Raw genomic sequence first — 10,011 nt, forward strand, 5'->3', positions numbered from 1 at the left:
GGGAGGTCTTCACCGGCAAGAACCACGTCGGCCCACTGGCGCTCTGGCTCGTCAAGCATCGGTGGTGGACGCACGCACTCAACCGCGCCTCCTTCTACCGGCGTCATCATCCACAACAACCAACGGTGCATGACTTCCACCCTGACTCAGAGGACACCGGGGGCATCTGCCCAATGCCGGTCCGCCAAGGAGGAGGACGATGGTCCCTCGGCACCGCCTCCGTCGGTGAAGATGCGATGGTGGGAGATGGAAGCAGAGGCGTAGGCGGCCCTCCGTGGAGGCGACGACCTGGAGGAATTCCCCGGGTAGCACATCCTCGTCGATCGCTCCGTCGATGAGGACTACCGGCAGATGACGCTCGACCCGACGCAGGCGGCGGTGTGTTCCGCCATGGACCATGGCGAGAACTTCATCGACCTCGCCGGTCCTTCTAAGCCGCCGACACCAAAGGAGGAGGACGACGACTGGTCCTTCGACTTGCCTGGCGACAACGCGGGCAACCTCGACTTCAGCGCCTTCGACGCACGCTGCCCCTACTTTTTTTTGTTTTTAGTTTAAATTCGAGTCACTTTTGTATAAAAATTGTCTAAATTCGTATGAATTTCGCTTTCTAAAATGTTTCTTACATTTGAATGGGCTGTCGTATTGGGGTTGCCGGTGTGGGAACAACATCCCCAAATGGAGGATGCAGTGCTGGCGCCTCCCATACGGCAATGTCGGCGCCCCTGCCGACGTCTATTTGGGAGCGCCCGTGGAGATGCTCTAAATTTGGGCCGCAAATGCACCAGACTGCGTCCTCTCGCCTCGGGCCCACTAGGCGGTTGGTGGGTGGCCTACATCGCTTCCATGTCTACGGAAGCCACATCGTTGCGCGCCATTGATGGCACGCTTCGACTTCAGCGACCGTGTTGGGATTGGCGAGCGGCGGCTTAGCTTGTGTGCCTCCATTGTTAGGAATAAGCACTCCGGCCCAGCACGGCGCCATACATACGAGAGCTATCCGTATAGGACTAGAGTTCTAGTTTGGGTAGGATTAGTGCGTGTTCCTGACCGAGTCGTGTTGGGTGTGTATCATCTGGGCGTGTATATATACACGAGGCCAGCTCTTGTAAAAGCAACACCGTGAGTTGAATCAATATAAAGAAACCAAGGTGCGATATGCACCTGTGGCTATAATCTGTTTCGGTGTTGTGCACGTACGAAGTAGTACTAGCTAATCATAGATCGGTCAGCTAGCTTCAGCTCTTGCTGAACGTACGTCGTGGCGGAAGGTATCGGGTACGTGCGTGTGTCTCGTCGGGAACACTTCGTCGTCGGTCGTCGAAAAGTACTCGACGGTAGGGGCTATGTTTGGTATCAGATCGGCGAGAGTACTGCCGGGTCTGGGCCAACATCCATCAATGTCACACGTTTGGATTCTGACGCTGCAATTAAAGGCGGTCACTCCCCTGCCTTTTTAGGGCACCGATAGCTAGCCCCACATGGCATCGTCCCCTACCTTGCCCCCGTTGTCACATCTAGCACTACCCGTCGTTGGCAGCTTCGAGAAGCCACCATGGGCAAGAAGCCGTTTTCATGGAGGAAGCCGAATAAGAAGCATGACAATGAGGTCGGGCAATTGTTGACGAAGTCAAGGAAGCAACACAACCGCGTGGCCATCCTTGTCCATGTGGCGCGGGCACTCTACAAGACCAGGAGCCCATGAGTGGGGTGGGACGATGTCCACCTGCCCGAGGGTTGGCTTCTCAGCCACCAAAGGATACCCATGTCGCCGGTGCCATGGAAGGGCCGGGTGCGGCGACAGGAGATCGTGCGTCGATGGTCCGTTCTTCCTCCAAACCTCCTGGCCGACCTAGCATACAACGACGAGTTTGTCTACTGCCCTCTGCTGGCGGCAGACGTGAAGACGGAGTAGGCATTCGCTAGGGCCCGAGAGAGAGCTCCTCTATGGTGAGGACATCCCAGGGGAGGAACTCCGGGATGACACCGACGACTACCTGGGCTAGCTCGCCTACATGGCATAGAAGGCCAAGGCGAAGGGCACACCGGACCAGCTCCCTGCCCGGCCGGACGAAGAGGAAGCGAAGAGGCTCGCCATCTTTATCTCCCAACACCCACAGCTGGCCATCTTTATCTCCCAACACCCACAGCTGTTGCGGCCTCAGCCCCGCAGCCCCGGTATGCCAATGCACACATGTCAGTAGGCCTCTCTGAGGAGGAGGGAGTCAGGCTGGCAGTGCATGCCTCAACAACACATCGTCAATCGGACCCAGCTTCCCAATGATGATGAATAATGGGCTAGGGTTTGGAGGCCTTGGAGGCTCGTTGTTTAAATTCTATATTTTTTTCCTTTCAACTATGTAATTTTTATCAATGAAATTTATCAAAAATGTACCGTCAGACCGTTGGGGTAAACCTTGACATAAACGGACAAGCGGTAAAAAATAATTGTTTTTGTGTCTGCGTATTTCATCAGGCCTTCTGGACAATGCCCTAAAATATTCAAACGGGAGACGAAAATTACTTCATGCACCTTGGACTAGTAAACTATTATACGCGCTTCAACAACTTAAGGACAGTCGATGCGGCAGTACCAAAAAGCCTTCTTGATCGATGATTACTTCGGAATTTCCGATGACCTATTGTTACTATCGGATAACTTCTCTCCAGCATGCCAAGACGAATATGAGAATACCTTTCATCAATCAACTTCTTCTGGGAGCTACCGGGCACATGATCATTAGCATCACAAGTATACAGCGGAAACTCTTTCTTCGGTGCATAGGGCGGGATGACCTTTGTAATAAACTGAGATGTTAACACTGATCTCCATACTGGGAAAAACTGATCTCTTGCATACCAGTGGCTATCATGCGGTTTCTTTGCCACAGCCTGCTCATAACATATAAATAATCAAGATATCAACGTCAACAAGACACACAACATATACATAGTTTAACGTGATCAAACAAAATGTACAGGCTCTCTTGAGGTTCAAAACAGGACAGATAAAAAAAAACTCGTGGTGTAAAAAAAAATACACATTCAAAAATATGAATGTTAACATAGAGACGCAAAGCCTGCATATGGATTATGTCATGAGTCATGAACAATTAAGTAAAAAAAAAGTGTGTGCTTAACAGCAGCTGTAGACTGCATTTGTCCTCTGTTTTTCTATTCAGACTTTCAGAGTCCAAAAAGACTATAAGTACTTCCTCTGTTCACTAATGTAAGACTTTTTAGCGAGCTCAATTAGCTTGCTGAGCTTGCTAAAAGGTCCTATATTAGTGAACGAAGAAGTAAAAAAAAGTGTGTGCTTAACAGCAGGTGCAAACTGCATTTATCCTGTCTTCTTTTAGTCAGAGTCCAAAAAGGGAATAACAAATAAAAAACAGTGTGTGTTTAACAGCAGGTGCTTAACATTTTCTCCTCGGTCTCAACATGTAAACAGCAGGAAGAAATTAAAACAGAAAACAACAAATTCATTAAACAAAAGGAAACTCAGCATGCAGACGAAATGGAAATAGAAAAGTAGAGAGGGCACTCAAGTTAAAATGTACTTACTTTTTTCGCTGCTGCTTCTGGAATAGGTGATCCAATGGCTGCCTCGGTCAAATCTGTGTCCCCTGTTTCCCATGAAAGAATTATTACAGATTATTTTGAAAAAATTGGGAAGCAGTCGAAATACCAGGCTATGAAACACAGACGCACCATGTTCATGTAACAGACCGTTCGGCAATCCACAGTCATAGGGGCAGCTTCAAGAGCATGTGGAAGAAAGGATTAAAATACTTTTAAGTAAATCATCTACATATACAAAAAGATAACAACTATAAAAGCAGAAACAAGGAAACAACCAAACCAGTTAAGGTCTTCGATGCAAAATTCTTTTCCAGTAGGACCGATATCATGATTCTGGAGAATTGCTGAAACTTTTCCAAGGACCTCCTGATGAGATGCCTGCATAATATTCTTTTATCAAACCAGTGACACACGTAACTAAGTTCACCTTGTCATTTTTTATTTATTTACTCCATAAGTATCCTACTCAACTCATCTGACATCTACTATAAGGCCATGTATATCAGAGTGCAAACGACTTAGACAGTGAGTACCACTACAGACCTCTAATGCGCTTAACTAACTTTATTAAATCGTCAGGGTAATCAGGAGACATCGATTCACATAGATATCACTGCCAAGAAACAAGACTAGACTACGGCCAACTTGACGGACTTACATGGGATTAAGGAGATGCATGTCTAGAATGGTATTGAAATCGTTCCAGACGACAGGGCCAAATTGTTGAAATCATTACAGAAAACATGGACAAGCACCCTCAGTTATATTGCTGTCTGTTTGGTCCTAATGCTTGACATTTCCTAGATGAAGTTAAAGAGTGGACTGTCAAATCCAAGCGTGGGAGAGAACATTGATCTATAGAGATCTGAAGCTTCTTGATAAGATGAGGGGGCACGCTGCTGGGAAAGAGATTGAGATACCTGTGGCTACTTGGTTTGCCACCACTTTTTTCACTATGCTAAGTTTAGTGTTTACACAAGAACAAAGAAACATTGGGGAAACTGCTTGATTTTTTAACAGACAAATCGGAACCAAGAATCACGTGACATGTATGAGGTTGTAATGTCAGGCATTAAGAAATATTACTAAGATTGAGGGTAGTGGATGCCAATGAGAAGCTTGAAATGTCGGGGCTTATCATAGATATTTGGAAAACAAACACAAAGACATAGATATGGACATTTGCAAAACAAACACAAAGACGTCTTCACAAGAAAGACACAATTATTGGAGAATTTGATAGAAATTTATAACAAACTTTGGGCGAATCGAATGGGGCAAAAGGACACCTTGAAAATAGCATTTAATCAACTGATGATGAGAATGTTTACTTCTGATGAGGAGATGTTTCTACTATTGACATCCTAGCCAATGAATATGAGCAAGTACATGGTGATAGCATCAATATGTACCTACATAGCTATCAGCCTATCATGGCATGTGAAGGAAGAAAAAAAAAGAATCTTCTTGAATTTCTTTGTCTATCATCTTTTAAGCTATGCTTTTATGTAAGTCAATTAAAATAGACACATAGTCTCTTCTTTTATGCTTCCAGTTTTTATTCTGCCTAGTTGACTGGTGGAAATCAAATGGGACCTAGCATTACAGATCCAAAAGGTTGCAACGGCATAGTTAGTTAGTCTTTGATGTTAATCTTCCACTCGTGAGCACTTAATTGGTACTAACTATGCAAAAATCATATGTAACGTCCATTCTTCAGTTCTGAGACACGTAGATTCAACCAATTAGCAGTTAGTTGAATTATTGTAATCTTAGATCCATAGCAAGAAGAGGAACAAATTGGAGCATAACAGATTGTGAGCCTTAGTGCTGATCTCAATATAATAAAACGCCAGGATCCACTCAGGGTTTGAGAGGATTCACAAGGTAAAAAGCTAACTCTCTTCCTAGAGTTCCAATGAGCAATGAGTGGATTCACATAGACACCTAAGTGGCTGGGAAAGTGCATGCCAGTGAGGATGACTTTGTATGGAAATAATAAAATGCCAGGTGTCAATGCATCTTGTTTCTTGGCACAGTTGCCCTATGGTAACTCATGGTGATGTCCATGTTTAGACATGGAGGTGCATCAGACGTGTATGAGTTAGATCAAGAAAACTTCCTGTGTGGTGAAGATGTGGCTTCGAAGGCGATCATTCATCTCATGCTCGTGGAGGTGAAGAGACTAATGTGGTTGAGGAGCACTCCAATGAGTAGGAGTTGGCTGATAAGTGAGTGGGAGTGGATGGATCGTCAGAATGGCTTTTGGGAATCGGTTTACTTTGTTCTGATGTCATGCTAGATTTTACTATCACATTTGTTCACTAGTCTATCAGCTTATGCAATAAATGCAAGTTGATAGTTGCTTTGGTGCACTTATGTTAATATCAGTTATTATTTATGCCGCTAAATCTTCTTGTTTACTGCCATGTGAGATATACTTCAAAGTGACATGACATATGATATATGATAGGCCATGCTTGAATTCTTGGTGACACCAATTTTTCGTAAGGTTAGCATGGTCAAGCAATTAAGTATCTCAAAATAGATTAAACTGTGATAGTAACAAAGACCATTCTTAGGCCAGTAAGTAATATCAGCTAGTGCCTCTATGGCCTTCCCCGCATGATCAGTTTATTATTACATATCCTTCAAAAAAAGTTTATTATTACATGTACGATAATGCACATTTTTAGGATATTCAGAAAGATTTCATAATGGAGCAAACCCAAGCCATTGAACTCAGGTCTACTGGATATTAGTGTTAGATTTGAAGAAAGCCTGGGTAAAAAGGTCTGTAAAAACAGGACAGCACATGAAAAGTACAAAATGATTTGGTATACTGTTCTTTTCCTCTTGGTCAGCAAGGGAACTGTTATGCAGTACTGCTCACTATGATTAATATTTTAAGGTTCGGGAGCTAAACCATAACATATTATAATGATGGGAAAAAAGAACTATGTAAGAGATTAAAGCCATGATCAAATGAAAATGCGGTACCTCTGAATGAGTTTGAATATATCCGTCAAGAGCTTCACCAGCTTTGAGAATTATCTTAACAAGCAGCAATGCGTTAATAAGATGCACTTTCATATCCTTCAGATGCTTTTTTGCCTTGGTATTTTTACCACTTTCAACTCCACACCCTTCTCTTCCCAAGGCGACCATATAATCTCCAATACGATCCTTGATCATATCAAACCCATTGAGGTTACGGAATTGCCTTTGAGCTGCAAGGAGCAAAATAGCAGCAGGGACAAGCTTCCCTTGATTGATATAATTCGAGAGCTCATCGACTACATTATCCGTGTGGGTTGCAAGCAATCTAGTGGTGTCCAAGAAGATCTTCTGCATAAGTCATCAATACAGAACAGTTTTAACTTGTAGTGCTTATAGCTGAAGACTGGCATTAAATTCTTATCAACAAGGAAAGTTAGCAAAAACTTGCAATTGCAAAGAATCTTGACTCGCTATGCACATAAATACATTTAAATTTGAAAGGAAAAATATCTCAATCACAAGTTGAACTATACAAAATCAGACTGTAAGTTTTTATTTCTTCAGCACTGCTGGAGCAGTGTTTAAATATCTGGTATTATCTGAACTTCTTTATTGCTATTATGAAACCGAAGTATAATTTGATGTAAGGAAGGATTTTACACAAACCATCTCAGGCAGGCAAAGCAGATGTACGAGCTTGTAGATGTACTCGACATTACCCTTCCAGTAGTTCTGATCAGCTAATAGATTATCCTCCAGATACTTGTGCTGGCAAGTGTTCTCAATGGCAACATGGAGTGGAAGGAGGCCTTCGACGATTCTATCACCCGAGGTGCGCTGATTGGCCGATGCACCATGACGAAACAGTAACTCAATCATGCCAACGGAGAATGACTCGGCAGCTTGGTGGAGCGGGAAGTACCCAAAGCTGGTAATGTAGTTGGGGTTGGCTCGCTGCCCCCAGAGTTTAGGCGACTTCCCCTCCAAAACAAGCTTAGCACAACGCAGTGCATTCTGTGCAATAATTAAGTCAAGGGTTTGTGGGGTGATGACAAAACCACAAACCAAGCTGCACGTATACTTCTGGTAGATGCGGAGGAAGAGCTTAACACTATCCTTTTGGAGGACGGTCGACAAACGATCATATATGTGATAAAACTGTAGGTGTGCCTCCTGATTTGATCCAATCATGTATAAACAAGGTGAAGGGCAGTCAGTTCAGTTATCCAGATAAACCAAGCTTAAAAACAATAGAATTCTACCAAGACACCTTATCGCATTAAATTAGGAAAGTATATTTTTCATCCCTTAACTTCCAGTGCTAAACATTTAAACCACCCAAAGTTGAGCCCTCCACTATGAATAGTTCAATCTCGTGCAACTTTCATCTCTCAAAATGGATTCCAAAACAATTCGGAATCATGTGGCACCAACATGTTGGTCAGGTCGCCATCATATGTCAAGCATGTCACAAAGTTTCTTCATTATATTCTATAAGTTTATTAGAAAGTCTGAAGTTACAAGGAAAATAACTGAAAATTCATTTGTACAAGTTCTTTAATACAATAACAAAAACTGAAAGAAAAATCCAAGGAAAATAAATTACCCTGATGTTTTCGTTTTTGTGAAATTTTCAGTTATTTGTGCTCTTTTCATTTGTACAAGTTCTCTTATACAAAAATATATGATTTTAGCGGAAAAAATAGGATGTTACCAATTTTTCTAGCTTTTTAAAAATCTCTTGAATTTACTATTATATGTGTGCAATGTTTTTTAGGGATCTGATGACATGGGTGCATGGCGGGCACCTGAAAGTGAGTTAGTATTTGAGGGATGAAAAAACACACTTCTTATAATGTTGCAACATACGGGTAACTACAAAAAATATTGCAAGAAAAAGACAAGAATATTAATAAGATGTGTCAATCATACAAAATGAGGAAGTATAAAAAACCTTAGAAGTGCGGTCCGGGACGATTATGTTGGTGGATCTGGCGTCAGCAAGGAAATCCCGTATCTGAATCATGTACTGATAGAGAGAAATTGTGAAGAAGTGTAATAAGAAGAGGGGGAAGTGGGACAGGGGCTAGTTACTTTACCTTCCTCATACGTTGAACAGGACACGTCAACTGATCTAATGAGGGATGAGGACGAGGACGGGGAGGTTCCCACGGATCATACTCGTTTGTGGGGGATTCATCTGTATCACTATTACTATCTTCATCAGAAAGAGCTTCCACTGACTCAGTCCGGTGGACTGTTTGCATTGGCACAGGCTGAAAAATGGAAACATAAGATGGAAACATAAGATGCAATTACAATGCCAATCCAATTAGGCATCCTGCTGAGATCCCAAATTTTAGTGTGCTGCAGCTAGACAATATGAAAGAATGTAGACTGCTTGAATTTAATCAGGGTTTGGATTTCCATCAGGTCCTAGATCAATAATTACAAGCAAGAATAGCATAGTCACACGAGCAGACGATGGCAAGAAAATGTAAATTAATTAGTTCAAAATCCAAAGTATAGTACTAGTTAATTTTAAGAAGGGCTCTGTGATTGAGCATTGAACTCATGATGGCTTACATATCTTACAGCCTACACGCGTACAAGTACTAGGCCAAGATGTAACCATAGTACATAATAGTTCAACTTTTAGATACATGCAAGTTGGAGGACCAAAGAGAGGAGAAACCTGAAGTGGAACGGTCGATCCAGGTTCTGACGAGAAGGTAGACATAGGCCCAACTAGATGCAACTCTGACCTGCATGCAATGCAACAAGTGTCATTGTCAGTAAAGATTTTAGTAGGTACGAGGAGCAAATTCGAAACAGAGCGACTTAAACTACACACACTGTTCCCATCGCCCAACGAAATAATGCAGTAAGCAAAAAACACAGAGAAGCAGCAGGTATCCTGACAGAAGAATGATTAAGCGAAAAAAATGGCATCTTCATGCAAATCACCGCCAACTGATGCCGACTGGGTGAAAAAAACGTAATGGATTGTTCTGAGAAGGGGAATTCCATCCAATGAAATCGCTCAACTGTTGCTTTTGTTTAAAAAAAAGGGTGTTTTTTTCTCTCTTCTTCTTCTACTACTACCGTATCGGGGCCTTGGGGAGAGGGGGCGGCGGGAAGCAACAGAACCTGAAGGTGGGTGGAACTGCCGACGGGGGAGGCGCGATGCATCTCATAGCCGGAGAAGATGCCGACGGAGGGGCGGAGGATCGATCTCGCGAGGTGAAACGGCAGCTGCTGAAAGTCGAGGGATGGAGGGGGGAACGACCAGGCACCGCTCGCGCGTGCATTCCTCTTGGGCCAGCCCAGCTAATGGATGCTCTGTGTTTTTTTTTCTTTTTTACTATATTCGGAAAATATCCAGATTTAAAAACTTTCAGATTTTAAACAATGTACAGTAAAATATAA

At 43.1% G+C, this 10,011-nt stretch overlaps 1 protein-coding gene across 1 annotated transcript; it reads right to left on the reverse strand.

The window, feature by feature from the left end:
* Window positions 1–2,550: 2,550 nt before the first annotated feature.
* LOC124707321 lies at window positions 2,551–8,763 on the reverse strand. The gene is made up of 8 exons (XM_047238977.1): window positions 8,682–8,763; window positions 8,537–8,611; window positions 7,249–7,755; window positions 6,583–6,930; window positions 3,863–3,960; window positions 3,730–3,758; window positions 3,565–3,626; window positions 2,551–2,892 (listed from the first exon to the last, which is right to left on the reverse strand). The coding sequence occupies exons 1-8, from the start codon at window positions 8,688–8,690 to the stop codon at window positions 2,551–2,553; spliced, it is 1,470 nt and encodes a 489-aa protein (XP_047094933.1). The 5' UTR covers window positions 8,691–8,763.
* Between the last annotated feature and the right edge of the window lie 1,248 nt (window positions 8,764–10,011).

The sequence above is a fragment of the Lolium rigidum genome, chromosome 4, assembly GCF_022539505.1.
Source record: "Lolium rigidum isolate FL_2022 chromosome 4, APGP_CSIRO_Lrig_0.1, whole genome shotgun sequence".
NCBI classification, from domain to species: domain Eukaryota; kingdom Viridiplantae; phylum Streptophyta; class Magnoliopsida; order Poales; family Poaceae; genus Lolium; species Lolium rigidum.